The sequence below is a fragment of the Myotis daubentonii genome, chromosome 1 (genome assembly GCF_963259705.1).
Source record: "Myotis daubentonii chromosome 1, mMyoDau2.1, whole genome shotgun sequence".
Lineage (NCBI taxonomy): Eukaryota > Metazoa > Chordata > Mammalia > Chiroptera > Vespertilionidae > Myotis > Myotis daubentonii.
The window spans coordinates 230,164,004-230,179,388 of NC_081840.1; the positions used below are offsets into that span (position 1 = coordinate 230,164,004).

The window sequence follows — 15,385 nt, forward strand, 5'->3', positions numbered from 1 at the left end:
GTACTCTATTGAGAAAGCAGTGGTCCTCGACTTACGATCTGAGTTGTTCTCCCAGGGTCTGTGAGGCCGGACTGTTTCTGTCACCATGTAGGATGTTACTTGTCTTGTCTGTCTTCTCCCACAAGTGTGCAGTGGAGTCGGCTACAGGCTGTCATCACCCAGGTGGCCAGTGAGCTGTCTAGTCATGTGTTAAAAATCACTCTGTCTTCATTTCTAGTATGGACTGTACTGACGGGTGTAGCCCACATAAGCAAACACTTTAGGTTCTCAGTTAAGAGTGTTAAGGGATCCTGAGAGCAAAGCGTTTGAGAACCACTGGAGTAAGGTTATCAATTCTGGTCACTTGGGAGCCTTAATAACCAGTGGCCTCTTTTTTTCAAATTTTTGGATCGCATAATGGGGGCTTTAACTTAACATTATCTATTATCCCCATAATTTCCGACATAAATGTTGTCCCAAAATACTGAAGTAATCCTATCTAATAATAGACAAACATGGTAATTAACCATACCTCTGACACGCTTCCCATTGGCTAATCAGGGGGATATGCACATTAATTGCCAACCAAGATGGCGGCCAGCAGCCAGACAGCTGAAGCGAACAGGAGGCTTGCTTGTTCCAGTGATGGAGGAAGCCAAGGTTCCCCGCCTGCTGCTGCCAACCTCTGAGCTGCACTCTAAGAAACAATGTTGCAATTATAGAAGCTAAACAAACCCCAGAAACCTGCTTTCAGCCAGCTGGCCTCGGAACTGGAGCTGCAACAGTGTTTCAATTACAGAACCCAAACAAACCCAGATACCTGCTTTCAGCAGCTGAAGTCTCAGAGCTGGAGCTGAGCCTTAGAGCTAAAGCTGGCTCTCAGTTCCAGTGACAGCCATAGAAGGTAAATAAATCCCAGAATAAAAAAAAAAAAGAAAGAAAAAAAGGAGAGGTTGGGAGCTTCAGTCACCCGCCAGCCTGAAAACAGCCCTCAGCCCCTCACCCAGACTGGCCAGGCACCCCAGTGGGGACCCCCACCCTGAAGGGAGTGTGACCAGCTGCAAACAGCCATCATCCCCTCATCCAGGCTGGCCAGGCACCCAAGCGGGACCCCCACCCTGATCCGGGACACCCTTCAGGGCAAATCAGCCAGTCCCCACCCATGCACCAGGCCTCTATCCTATATAGTAAAAGGGTAATATGCAAACTGACCCTAACAGCAGAAGGACTGGGAATGACTGGTCACTATGACACACACTGACCACCAGGGGGCAGAGGCTCAATGCAGGAGCTGCCCTCTGGTGGTCAGGGCGCTCTCACATGGGAGGAGCTCTGCTCAGCCACAAGCCAGGCTGATGGCTGCCAGTACAGTGGTGGTGGTGGGAGCCTCTCCTGCCTCCTCAGCAGCACTAAGGATGTCCGACTGCAGTTTAGGCCTGTTCCCTGCTGGCAAGTGGACATCCCCCGAGGGCTGCCGGGCTGCCAGAGGGATGTCTGATTGCCACTTTAGGCCCAATCCCCCGGGGAGCGGGCCTAAGCCAGCAAGTGGTCATCCCCTGAGGGGTCCCAGACTGCGAGAGGGCACAGGCTGGGCTGAGGGATGCCCCCTCCCCCCTGAGTGCACAAATTTTGGTGCACCGGGCCTCTAGTCCTATATAATAAAAGCCTATTATGCAAATTGACCGAACGGCGGAACTACCGGTGGAATGACCGGATGCTGTGATGTACACTGACCACCAGGGGGCAGGCACTCAACGCAGGAACTGCCCCCAGCCTGCAGGCCCCAGGCCAGCCAAGGCAGGCACCAGCGGGGGACCCCCTGATCATCCTGCTGGTCGCCCCACAGATCGGCCCTGATTGCCGGCCAGGCCTAGTGACCCTACCCATGCACGAATTTTGTGCACTGGGCCTTTAGTATGATTATAATTATTCCACCAAAAGCTTTCTGCCTGCTCCAGAAAGAAGCCATTGAAGAAGCCATTAAACAGTTTCAGGAAAAATCAAAGAAAAAGGATCCTGGCAGGAGCCCAGAAAGCTAGCAGCCAGCAATGTAGAAGGAAGGGGTGTTGTCATTTTTAGAGAGTGAAACCCCTTGTGGGGGACGGAGGGGGAACAGAAGGTTCTTCGTCTGCCCAGCCTATTTATTAGTTCCCTAGGTTCAAGGTGGCACCTGGAAGTGTACTGTTAAAATGGTCATTTTCTAGAGTCTGTGTTCAGGGCTGCTGTGGTTTCTTGGTGGCAGAGTTCCCTTCTCTGCAGGTTATTCTTTACCAAAGCGTAATTGCTTAGTTTCTAAAATCAGACGTGGCTCCCATAGTGTCCTCCTCTTTTCCCCTGGGAGCATGGTCAGCTAAAGCCAAGTGCAGGGGCAGGGCTTTTCCCCGTCCCACCTTCAGGAGGTCTGTCTCGGTTTGGGGCTGTGCCGTGCCCACACCTCACGTGTGTGAATGAGACCCTGGTTCTGTTAGGAGCTGGTGGGAGAGTAAAGGAGTTGGGCTGAGGGGCTGTAAGCAGGTTTGGGCCCTTCAGCAAAGAAACTCACAGTTGATTTTCAGCGGAAGGGAGAGCCGGTGCCCAAAACCGAGGCAGGGTTTGAGCGCTAACAAGTTAAGTTTGACTTCAACATAGATTCATATTTGGAGAACAATATGATTTTTTTAACATATTTTTATTGATTTCAGAGAGGAAGGGAGAGGGAGAGAGAGAGAGAGAGAGAGAGAGAGAGAGAGAGAGAGATAGAAACATCAGTGATGAGAGAGAATCATGGATTGGCTGCCTTCTGCACACCCCACACGGGGGATCGAGCCCACAACATGGGCATGTGCCCTTGGCCAGAATCGAACCCAGGACCCTCAGTCTGCAGGCGATGCTCTATACACTGAACCAAATCAGCTAGGGTACAGTTTGATTTTTTAGAGGAAACTAATCACAGATTTCAGTTTGTCATCCCTGCCCACTCTCTAAGGACGAGAGACGAGGAAGAGGTGGGACTCCGGTTTTCATACACGCTGGATGAGGAACGTAGTCTCTGCTTGGAGTGGTGGACACGGGATAGTTTAAGCATTTTAAACAGAAAATGGTTGTGCAGATAATACAAATGATTTTACAAGCTGTTGTTTTGTTTTGTTTTAGGTGAGAAACCTTTTGAATGTAACATTTGTGGGAAACATTTCTCTCAGGTGGGAATACTTTTATTTATTGTTAATAGTTGGAAACCTGAAACCTAGTGTTGATTTTTATTATAAGTAAGACATGCATTGGAGTTGCAAGAGAAGCCTCTGAAGGTATCTGTAACTTAAAGACTAGTCTACATCAGGAGAAAATAATTTTTAAGAAAACAAAATCCTAGTACATTGGGGAAAACATGCCATTTTTCATAAGTGTGAGGACCCTTCACAACCCACCCGTCCCCTGGGTGGGTGCAGTCCGAGTCTATCCTCTCAGAGATGCAGTAAACCATGTTGAGCTCACATCTGGAGGCTGCAAATGAGGCTGGGCTGCATTCAGCCAGATGCCTCCTCCTTCCTGTTGGGACTGTAGATGTTAGGATGTTGGACAACAGACCGGTTTGCATTCTCTGCTTTTGCTGCCTGTAGCTGATCCTTATTAAGGTGAAGTATTAAATCTCTCATCCAGCCAATGTTTATTGTGTCCGATGGGCTGTGTGCTGATCTGGGCACTAGGCCTAAAGGAACCTAGAGATGCAGTGTTGTAGAGAACATTTTTAATGCAGCCTCTTTTTCCTTCTGAAACAAGATAAGTGTTCACCGCCCGCCCCCCCCCGCCCCCCCCCCCCCCAATGCTGGGCCCTGACGCTGTCCAGCGCTGTCCACAGCTCGGTCCTCCTTCCCCAGTCTGCTCTGTAAAATGGGGACAACACTCCTTTTTAAGGACATTGTGATGATTACATGAAACACTGCTTGCAACTTAGTCAAGTGCTTCATTCGTAGTAGCATCTAGCACTTGACAGCTATTATTGTTATTACCTCTTACCAGAGTTTTCGTGGATCCGCTATATATAGGTAATTTCTAAGATGTGATCTATGTCCTTAGCATATAATTAGAGCATAGCAAAGTTTACTACAACTAAAAACTTAACAAAGGTCAAACAATCTGGGCCCCAATTTGCCACATAATTTGATATAAATTATCTGAACGCATTATTGAACATTTTTGCCTGAATTTTTCTATTATTTAATGTACTTTTATATAATTTGTCAGACTAATATGTGCTCCTTTCTGTGGGGAAAAATAATTATTTCCATTATTCATTTCCACTATTAAATACCTAAAGAAACCTTTTTAAAATTTTTTCACTATGCTTATAATACTGAGTGGAAGACCATTCGATGATATTTACTTGGAAAATAAACAGTTGCTATGCTTGACTTAAAAAGGGACAATGCAGCATTGCTAGGAATGATTCAGAGACAATTTCTATCTTCATACATAGTTTACAAAACAGCTGGGAAGGAGGGATCTCATTTAACAGCTGAGCAGACGGTGCTGTTTGAATTGTTCCATGACTGATGAGCTTTTCTGAAATTTGGAAGTGACTGGTCTAACACAGCCAGGGGTGTGTTACTTCACTCCAGGAGGCTGCTTCCTGAGGACACCGTGGCCTTGTCACACTGAGTGCTCAACACAAGCTAGTTTAGCCACAGAAATGTGCTGTCCTCAGGGTTCCCCTCAGTAAGGCGGCATTCATTCCTGGCCCAGCTGAGGAACTGGAGCAACCCCCTTAGCTGAACCTCGTTTTCGTCTAGAAAATAGATGTCAGTGCCAGTTACTAAGGGTAACGTGGTAATGTGTGTGAAGGCCTACTAGACCAGATATATATTGCTACTAGCATTTGTCGCTTTATACTATTATTTTAAAAAATATATATTTTTATTGACTTCAGAGAGGAAGGGAGAGAGAGAGAGAGAAACATCAATGATGAGAGAGAATCATTAATCAGCTGCCTGCTGCACAACCCTGTCATGTGCCCTGACCAGGAATTGAGCTGTGACCTCCTGGTTCATAGGTCAACACTCAATCACTGAGCCACACTGGCTGGGCAGTCACTTTATTATTATTATTCATAGTCATTCTGTTAAAACCTGGGTATTTCCTAATATTTTGCTAAGTTCTTTTTTCTTAATTTTTTAAAATATATTTTATGATTTTTTATACAGAGGAAGGGAGAGGGAGGGGGATAGAGAGTTAGAAACATCGATGAGAGAGAAACATCGGTTCAGCTGCTTCCTGCACACTCCCCACTGGGAATGTACCCTCAACCAAGGTACACGCCCTTGATCGGAATCAAACCTGGGACCCTTCAGTCCACAGGCCGACGCTCCATCCTCTGAGCCAAACCGGTCAGGGCTTGCCAAGTTCTTTTTCTTTGGTTACCTAAAATAAACCCGAGATTTTGTGTAAACCATATGTATCATATTCTAAAAGGTAGGATGTAACACAGTGTTTCTCAGTGTCTGACAGACAGAAAGACTTCCATGTCGTTACAGAAAATCCCGACCTCAGTTTCTGTTCCTGCACGTTTGTATGTTTCCACCCACAGGTGGACTTCAGACCCATCTTCAAACCTGTCACCATGGACTGTCTTTTGCATTTAATTCTTTTAAAAAATTGCAGATTGAGCTCTAGCTGGTTTGGCTCAGTGGGTAGAGCATCAGCCTGTGGACTGAAGAGTCCCGGGTTTGATTCCTGTTAAGGGCACATGCCTGGGTCGCAGGCTCACTCCCCAGTAGGGAGCATATCCGTGTTTCTCATCATTGATGTTTCTATCTCTCCCTCTCCTTGCCTCTCTGAAATCAATTTATATATATAAAAGCCCAATATGCAAATTTTCCCCTCGGGAGTTCAATCACTCGCTAGGATGTGTGCTGACCACCAGGGGGTGGCGCGGAACAAAGGGAGGCCCTGGCTGACAGCCGGAAGGCCCCGATCGGCCCTGATCACCCACCAGGCCTAGGGACCCTACCTGTGCCCTGAATTTTTCCTCTAGTAAAAAAACATATTTTTTTAAAAATGCAGATTTACAAAGCCAGGTGTGTTAGTTGGTATTACTGTTCACGCCCCCTTCATGGCTTATTCTGTGCATAACGCCTGAGCATTGTTTCCCGTGGGTATGCTCACTTATTTCAGTGTTTGTGTTTAACAGAACTCTATAAAATATTAAGTAGGGATGTGACAGAGACTGTTAACTGAAGCCTCCACAGTGGGGAATTCTCCTCCACGTCCGAGTGGGAAGCAGTAGCCGGAGTGCTTAATGTCTGAGGCATCTGCAGTCTCAGCCTCACTGCGGGCCATTTAATATTGACGGCCTGTTGCTGAGCACTGGCAGTCGGCTCCGCGGCCTCCCTTAAATCAGGCGTTCTTGGTAAAGCCCTGCTGGCATCAGAAACCAGGAGCCTGGCGTCCCTGCCACGGAGGACTGCAGTGACTCCTGATTTCGTTTCTGCACACAGGACAGCGTGACAGCCCACCAGGCAGAGCAGCCGCTGCAGAGGGGGTGCTGCTCGGGGAGTCGTACCTTTATTAACCAAGGCAGGGAGACAACAGGGAGTAGCCACATGCAAGCGCTGCTGCTTTTCTCAAGTGCTACTTGCATATAGATGGTTCAAGTTTAAAAATATATGAAATAATACATCAAGGTCTGTTTAAAGTACAAGCTTGGCAACCTCCACGGCACCCTGCACTGTGTCGCCCATTTAAGAGAGAAGCGGCCCAGGGCAGGCCCGTGATGGGGCAGCCAGTGCAGCCCTGGGCCCTGGAGCACAGTGGAGAAACCAGAGTGGGGACAGCCCCAGTTGGAACCGGCGGTCCTTCCTCTTGCACGTGGCTCCTTCTCAGTGTGTGTCTAGTCTTCCTTGGAAGGTGGACTGGAACCTGGTAAACCTGCCAGTCTTCCATGTGAGTGTGTGTGACCTGCTTTCCAAAAGCCCTTTCGTTATTGGTGTGCTGTGCTTCTCCTTTCTTGCAGGCCGGTAACTGGCAGACTCACTTGCGTCGGCATTCTGGTGAAAAGCCGTACATCTGCGAAGTCTGTGGCAAGAGGTCAGTGCTGGGCTGTCCTCGCCTGTAGGGCCCTCTGGTCCGGTTTCCATGGAGAGCAGTGCTCTGAGGGCTCGCACACAAGCCACGTGGGGCTCACTCCACGGAGGAGCGCAGGCCCGTCGGACCCTCTGCCTAGCCTTGTATGTCACAGATGAGTAACAAAAGCGCAAGGACAGTCATTCAGAGAAGGAACACCCAGGACAGAAGTCTTAGAAATGGGATTTTATGTGACACAGAATGATTTTACACTGAAATGTCCATTCTTTCTAAAAATGGCCATGAAAGCAGATGAGTGCCCTGGGAGGTGAGTACCTAGTGGGACGTGAGACTTGCAGCCTGGCTGCCCAGCCCAGCCTCCGGCTGTGGGAAAAGCAGCAGGAAGGCAGGCGGAGCCCAGCCCGGGCACTTGGCGCAGTCTCATTGTGGCGGTGAGGTGCAGTGCGGAGAGGGTCCCTCCCGCATGCACACAGCCGCACGCTGGCTGCCCGCCCCCCAGGGGTCAGGTATCAGAGTCCACATGCTCTCCTCTGACAGTCATGCTGGACAACAGGCATCAGCCCAGACCGTACCAGTCACCTGCCTTTATAGCCATTCATTTAGCCATCCATTCAGTCAGTACCTATCAGCCACCTGCTGCTGTAAGTGCTGTGATGGTAGCATGCAAATTCTCTCTGGTCTGTGAGGGAGAGACGGCCATGGCGCAGTCAGAGTCACTTGTGCAGGAAGCAGGTGGTAGAAACAAAGAAGTCCAACCTTCCCAGCCACCCGTCCTCCCTTTTGTCATTCCTCTAGGGTGGCGGGAGGGAACGCACCTAGATTTCCTATCCCAGGCCTGGGCGGGAATGACTCCCTACGCTGAGCCGGTGGTGGCCATCTCTGAAGAAGAAAGATTGATGCCGCTAGGTAGAAAAAGTGTCTTACAAACAAAACCCTGCATTATTTTCTACTTTCCTTTAAGGGGGCGGGGGGGGGGGCAGGTAAAGATATTTTTAATGCCCATTTCAGATGAAGTCAAGAAGGTGGGGCAGCTGCCCTCCGTGCCTCGCGCTGCCCGGTGCTGTGAGGTGGACGGGCTCTCAGCTGCGTTTCACATCCATTGCAGGTTTGCAGCCTCTGGGGATGTCCAGCGCCACATCGTCATTCACTCGGGAGAGAAGCCGCACCTGTGTGACACCTGTGGCCGAGGTATGGCTGCGCTTTCCTTTCCTTTCCCTCCTGGAGGCCCTGCCTGGCGCGCGCGGTCCTCCGCTGACCTGTCGTGGTCTCTCCAGGCTTTAGCAACTTCAGCAACTTGAAGGAGCACAAGAAGACACACACGGCTGACAGAGTGTTCACCTGTGACGAGTGCGGGAAGTCCTTCAACATGCAGAGGAAGCTGGTGAGGCACCGCGTCCGGCACACGGGGGAGCGGCCCTACAGCTGCACGGCCTGCGGTGAGTGGCGCACAGACCAGGCCGCCCGTCCCGTCCCGTCCCGTCCCACGTGCTAACTTTGGACGGGGCCCAGGGCCACACTCTGTCCAGAGAACTGTTTGCAGAGACAAGGGCGCAGTTGTTCTAACTGCTGTCTGATGACCACTGGAGTGAAAATTAAAAACTGGTTTAGAATTAGCATCACTAAGTTAGCTCGTCTGCAGCAGTAGCAGCGCCTTCCCTCTAGGGAGTCACTGTCCCCTTCCCTTTCTCATACACACCTCCCGCCTTTGTCTCCCATCAGAACACTAGGCGGGTTTCTGCCTCTCTCAGTGCTTCCTCAATTCTTAACTGACCTCAATTAAATGCCTGTTGCCTCTTGCTTTGAAAGGCCTTTTATTTTCAGGTTAACAGAAAAAAATTGAACACGTGGGCATCGACAGCTAGTTTTGTTGAAAGGCAGTTTTTTATAGATAGCCCACCTTTGCCTGACCAGGGCTGGAGGGCCGAGAATTCAAATAGAGCGACATGCAGACAAGGGAGCAGTTAAACATACCTGTACATACGTATGTAGTGTTCACTCCTCTGTAATGACGCTATGCTTCTATAAGGTTATTTTTTTTTTCTCTATAAGGTTATTGATCCCCTCACCAACTCTGACTGTGGAAGCAAATCCCCACCTTGATGCTATGGGCAGGGAAAGGACATAGAACCCGGGGAAATATGGGCAGAATTGTAGTGACAGTGAGTGCACAGATGCCACGAGGAAAGTGTTTCTCATTATAGATCGGCTGCTCTAGGTTCACAGAAATTTAAACGAAACTGACAGGGTTTCCAGCACCCACCAGCCGGCAGAGGTGGCAGCTGCCTGCCCAGCGGGGGCTCCTGTGCAGGCAGACAGGGTCCAGGAGGCTGGCACTGAGAGGCCCCACACCCAGGGGGCAGGCGGGAGGGGGCTGCTGGGGGCAGAGGGGAGAGAAGGGCAGAGCAGGTGGTGGCAGGCTCCACTCCACTCATGTCCCAATGCCCACTTCTGAGAGGACCTCTCTCTCTGCGCAGGGAAAAGTTTCGGGGGATCCGGTGACCTCCGCAGGCACCTCCGCACGCACACCGGGGAGAAGCCGTACACGTGTGAAATCTGTGACAAGTGCTTCACCCGCTCGGCCGTGCTGCGGCGGCACCGGCGGATGCACTACCGCATGGACGATGGGGGCCGGGACGCGCTGCGGCAGCTCGCCCACGCCGTCGAGGCCTCCGACCTGGACAAGGCTCCCAGCTCCGACTCCTTCTCCCAGGACGTGTCTGTGACTTTGATGCCCGTGTCTGTGAAGCTCCCCATCCATCCAGTGGACGAGCCCGTGACAGAATTTGACGGCCACTCTGCCGGCTCCTTCTGTAAGTTCCGGTCCACGCCTCAGCCACGTGGGGTCAGCAACCCGGAGAAGCTCAGTGCGGATCCTGGCAAACTCGCCAAGGCCCCCGGGCAGCAAACGCAGCCTCAGGCCTTCGCTTACTCAGCCGCCAACGCCTCCACCAGCAACGGGCCGCTGCCCACGGACAGCATGGCCATAGTCCGCCCATCTCTGGCCACTCTGGACAATCCCTGCGGCGACCCCCTGGGCAGCTGGGTGTCAGGCGCGGCGTACAGGAACTCAGAGGGGCCCTTCTTTTCCAGCATGACTCTGTGGGGGCTGGCGATGAAGACGCTGCAGAACGAGGGCGAGCTGGAGCAGTGATGCTGGCATGCTGATGCCGCTACGCCGACCCCAGTGATACCCACGCTGCGATGCCAACACAGCGCTGCTCAGCCGCGGGTGCGTTTTCCAGGAGGCCGATGTCCAGGAGGCAGCCATCCCCTGCGACGCCCTCTCGCCAGCCTGACACGTGGGACGGTCCCTCCTGACGTGGCTGGTAACTGAAAGCCTCCTGAGCTTGGGGTTTGGGAGGAAAGGCCCCAGCTCACTGTGGAAGCAGACGCTAGAGTGGGAGCTGGCGTCACAGAAGCCAAGGGCTGGAGAAGCCGTCCACTGACTGGCTGGCATGATGGCGTGTGGACTTGGGGGCAACTACTGTACATTGTGGTTATGCTAAAGGGAAAACATATATATATATATACACACATGTAAAATACAAATATTTTTGCATTTTTACATGATTGAAATTTATAGCATTTTCTATTTTTATTTACACAGATGTTATTTGTATACTAGAGGCCCAGTGCACAAAAAATGTGCAGGGGAGGGGGGGTCCTTCAGTCCGACCTGCACCCACCCTCTCCAATCCGGGACCCCACGGGGGATGTCCGACTGCGTCTCACAATCCGGGACCACTCGCTCCTAACTGCTCACCTTCCTGCCTGCCTGCCGATTGCCCTTAACCCCTCTGCCTGCCTGCCTGATCGCCCCTAACCACCTTTGCCTGCCTGCCTGCCAGATCACCCCTAACTGTTCCCCTACCAGCCTGATTGCTCCTAACCACCTCTGCCTCACCCCACACCCAGGACCCAGGATTCCCTCCTCCGGCTGGTTGCAGGCACCCGGGACCCGGGCTTCCCTCTCTCTGGCCGGCCACAGGCACCCAGGACCAGCTGGCTGTAGGTGTCCAGGCCGGCCACAGCCGAAAGGGACCATGGGCCGGGCGGCTTCGCCTAAGCAGCAGCCGCAGGTGCTCAGGACCGCGGCGCGGGCAACTTGTCCCTCTCCCGGGCTGTAGCCCCAGTCGCTGGTGCCCGGGACTGTGGGGCGTGCAGCTTGTCCCTCTCCCAGGCCAAGCCACAGGCGTAGGCGCAGCTGCTGCACCCAGGACTGCAGGGCGGGCGGCTTGTCCCTCCCCCGGGCCGCAGCCTGGCTAGTCCCCATTCCTCTCTCGCGAGCTCATTTGTGCCTGGCTGGTCCCCATTCCTCTCCCCCAGTGTTGAGTGTCTGAGCCGTGACAGCATGAGGGCATGAGGGTGTGATGACCATTTGCATATTAGCTCTTTATTATATAGGATGAAACTCATACTATAATTTGAATAAATGAAACTTGCCTTGCTATATAATGTGTTTCCTCCAGCATTTTTATTAATCTAAAGGCCATAGTAGCAAAATGAAGGGCTCCTCCTTCAAGGACAGGTCCCAGTTCGGCTTGGCCATCTGGGACAGTGGGCTTCAGACACCATCAGAACTGAGCTGCGTCCTGGCTGCCCCTCGCTGTCAGGCCATGGCGGGCTCTGAGCCTCAGCCTTCTCTCGTTTTCTTTTCTAGTCTGAGATGAGCATCTCTGTTCCTCCAAGCGTCCCATGACCCCTCGCCCACAGCCCTGCTGCCCAGGTCCGGCCGCTAGTCGACTTCCTAAACGCATCCCCCAACCCTCAGCACACCTGCTGCCTGTGTGGGAATGAGTCGTGTCCTGTGATTTCAAAACAGGATCAGCACATGAAAAGAGTTACCTGCGGCACAAGCAAGGTACTTGCCTGTAAAACTGCACAAAGGACCGGAGTGAAGGCACCCGACCCTGTCATTTCTCACGCAGAATCACAGGCACCAATGAGACGGGGAGGCGGGATGTCGCAGAAAAGCAGCATGGCTGCAGAGGAGAGGACCGGCTTTGAAGTCAGATTCAGGTTCAACTCCTGGTTTCCCACCGCCCTTGCACTCCGCCCGGGCAGCAGACGGAGAGCCCGAGGTCGGGGGCACAGCGCCCTGCACAGAGCCCCACAGCCACAAGGTCTCCTGTGAACTTGCCCCTCCTCCCTCCCATCTCCCACTGCGAGGCTGGGAGGTGTGTGGACACCGGCTGGGACAGCAAACGGTCAGATGCGCCCTGTGCGTCCTCATTTACCCACCCCCTTCCACCCAGGGAGGTGGTGCACTGTTACATCTTGGTATTTCCTTCCAGGCGCTGCCTCTCCAATCAGACACAAATCAGTGCCCCACTGAAACATTTGTCAGGCAGCCCGTACCCTATGCACTTCTTTGCCTTTTCAGGCAGCAAATTCTCATCAACGTCTTCCCTTGTTAAAAAAAAAAAGTGTGTTACCATCAACGCTCTGAGTCCCTGCGCACAGTCCCGCCGCGCCTTCAGCCGGGGTGTTCGTGAAGGCCCCGCACAGGTCGGGGATTGCGGCCAGCGGGGCTCCACAAACATGCCCTCTGCGTGACCTGACCTGACCGCCAGACCTGGCCCTGCGCAGGCTGCTTGGTGTGGGGTTTCCATCCAGCCACCAGATGGCGGCACAGCTCTCACAGGGAGCAGAGCCGGGGCCCGGGCACCTGCATTTTCAAAGCTCCTTCCCCGCCTGAGCCCCTCACGCTCCCCAGGAAGCTGACCAGGTAGCCCTCGCCTTCCCAGCGGAGGACAGGCCTAAGGAAGGGCGTCCCTTGCTCATTCGTTTCCCTCCCGAGTGCTGACCACATCCCGGCCTCCAGTGCCCACGCGATGTCCCAGGGAAGCATGAGGGGACTCCGTGCGCAGGCGGCCCCGGACCCGCCCTCCCTGGTTTCGGACCTGCCTCACCACCGGACGCGAGACACCTACGAGCGGGGGCTGCCCGCGCCCACGGCCCTGCCTCTGTCCGCGCCCTTCACGGAGACGAGAATGAATGCACTAGCACGGCCGGGCACGGTCATGGCGGGCAGAGGCGGGGGTAGGGCCGAGGGGAAGGGTTCGCCATGAGGCCCGACTGTGGGGAGCAGCCTCCGTCCTGGGCCCAGGGGGACCCCCGTGTAGGAAGTTCTCCATCACGTTTATGAGCTCCGGGGGTTGGGGGTACCAGGTTCCCTAAAGCAAGGCGCCTGACCCCCAGGAGGGAGAAGGGCAAGTCCACGCTTTCTCGCGTCTGTCCTTGGACCCGGCCCGGTGACCCCGGCAGGTCCTGTGGCTTCCCCAGTCCCTCGGGGACAACACAGCGGGCACCCTTTCCTGGCTGTCGAAGGCCCAGCCAGCGATCAAGGCTGCAATCTGACATCTGATGTGAAGGGCCCCCGGCCCAGTTCCCGTGTGCAGGGTGTGGGCCGAGGTCCCACGTTCCTGCCAGCCCTGCAGGCCTCGGGGCACCCGGCTGCTCCCGGCCCCTGCCCAGAGTGGGGTGGGTGCTGAATGGGGGGCGGGCCTGTCTTTGAAGCTGGTGGAGCTGACTTCTGTTCTCGCCGTGGGTGCCCTCACCGCGGGTGCCCTGGCCGTGGGTGCCCTGGCCGTGGGTGCCCTGGCCACGGCAGACAGCCCACGCCTGTGCTCGTTTGTGCGCACCTGTGTGGGCCCCGGGGGCCTGCCCCACCCACCACCGGAGCTGCCACCGAGCCCCGTCAGGCCACCTGCACAGCTGCCTGGGAGAGGCCCTGTCGTCAGCCAGCCGGGCGCCGAGAGGCTGGCCTGGTCCCGGGACGCCGTTTTGCCACCTTGCACAGCAGGGGGACCTTGCAGTGTGACTAATGAGGGGTCTGGGTTGTGGCAGGGGACCTGCCGGGCCCAGTGGCATCACAGGGGAAGGAGAGGGAGAGGTGAGAACGTGCTTTGGGGAGCAGAGACGAGGCTGCGCCGTGGCAGGCCCAGCCCTGTGACCCAGACACCCACTCCCGGAGGTTCCACGGCGCTGGGAGGAGACACGTAGCCAGGGGTGTCCAGAGAACCGACAGGTGCTGCCGGGCGGTGGGACAGGATGGCACACGCCCACCCCATAGGACCAGGGCTGGAGCGAGGCGAGAGGTCGATGCCGGGAGCCGGCGCTGGGTGGCGAGCACCCACATACATGTCAGCTCAACCTGAGCATGAAGTGGGCAGGGTTTCAGCACAGGGATTTGCCAGGGGACACGCCAGGCAGCCCATCACAGGGTGGCAACTGAGTGACAGCTCCCCCGCGGGACCAGGTCCCAGTCCGGGACCCACGCTCGCCACCTTCTGTGAGAAAGGGCTTCGCAGATGGGGTTACGTGGAAGGTCCTGGGCTGTCCCTGTGGCCTGGCTCCCCTGCGAGGGCGACAGGAGGGTGGGGCCCGAGGAGAGGGCAGAGTGACTGACGGCAGCGGAGACTGGAGGGTGCCCTTCGAAGCTGCGGGCAGGGGCCGCACACCAGGGGCCCCACGGCCGGCCCTGCAATGTCTGGCCTCCGCACCTGTGGCGCTTCCGTGGGAGAACAGGAGGAAATACCTCCTAGGATGGGGCGAGGAGCAGAGAGCAGGCGGCGCCTGTCCCGCCAACAGCTAGCCTGGGCCCAAGTAACCTGTGCGACCCGACCTCCTGCCCCCTGCCCTGCCGCCACCACCTCCCGCCCCCTGCCCCGCCGCCACCACCTCCCGCCCCCTGCCCCGCCGCCACCACCTCCTGCCCCCTGCCCCGCCACCACCACCTCCCGCCCCCTGCCCCGCCGCCACCACCTCCCGCCCCCTGCCCCGCCGCCACCACCTCCCGCCCCCTGCCCCGCCACCACCACCTCCCGCCCCCTGCCCCGCCGCCACCACCTCCCGCCCCCTGCCCCGCCGCCACCACCTCCCGCCCCCTGCCCCGCCGCCACCACCTCCCACCCCCTGCCCGCCACCACCAACCACAAGAATGGAGAGCCAGCCCGCGGCCCTGCGGCTGCACCTGTTAGAAAGGTTCCGGAGGCTGTCTTTTAGGTCTGGGGAGAGTGAACAGATCCTCCAGCTCTCTGAACTCTGGTGGGGGAGTCGGGCCGTGGGATAAGGCAGGGGGGACAGTGTGGTTAGGGGTGAGCTGTGCTTGGTTCAGATCTGTGTTTGGTGACTTCCTGCTGCTGTAAGAGGGGCAACAGTGCTGCCCCCTCCCCCTCCCCCTCCCCCTGCCCCCCTCCGCCCCACCCTGCCCCCCCTCCCCGTGGGGAGGCTGGGCGAGAGGAAGTGCCCTGGGAATGGCGCCTGCGACCTGGTGAACCCCAGGCAGACGCGGTCCCCCTCCCGACACCGGACATCGGAGGAAGCTCGCTTTCCGGACCCCGAGCCC

At 55.3% G+C, this 15,385-nt stretch overlaps 1 protein-coding gene across 5 annotated transcripts in view; it reads left to right on the plus strand.

The window, feature by feature from the left end:
- The window catches only part of ZBTB49 (zinc finger and BTB domain containing 49), a 17,711-nt gene extending 7,106 nt beyond the window's left edge, over positions 1 to 10,605 (plus strand). For 2 of the 5 annotated variants that reach the window (XM_059675766.1, XM_059675768.1), the window contains exons 4-8: positions 3,112 to 3,158; positions 6,965 to 7,042; positions 8,058 to 8,223; positions 8,310 to 8,471; positions 9,510 to 10,605. In XM_059675766.1, the coding sequence (XP_059531749.1) occupies positions 3,112 to 3,158; positions 6,965 to 7,042; positions 8,058 to 8,223; positions 8,310 to 8,471; positions 9,510 to 10,186 (1,130 nt within the window). In that variant the 3' untranslated portion in view covers positions 10,187 to 10,605. The remainder of the gene's footprint in view (positions 1 to 3,111; positions 3,159 to 6,964; positions 7,043 to 8,057; positions 8,224 to 8,309; positions 8,472 to 9,509) is intronic. The other 3 variants (XM_059675769.1, XM_059675775.1, XM_059675784.1) reach the window with 2 other exon arrangements.
- Positions 10,606 to 15,385: the final 4,780 nt, after the last annotated feature.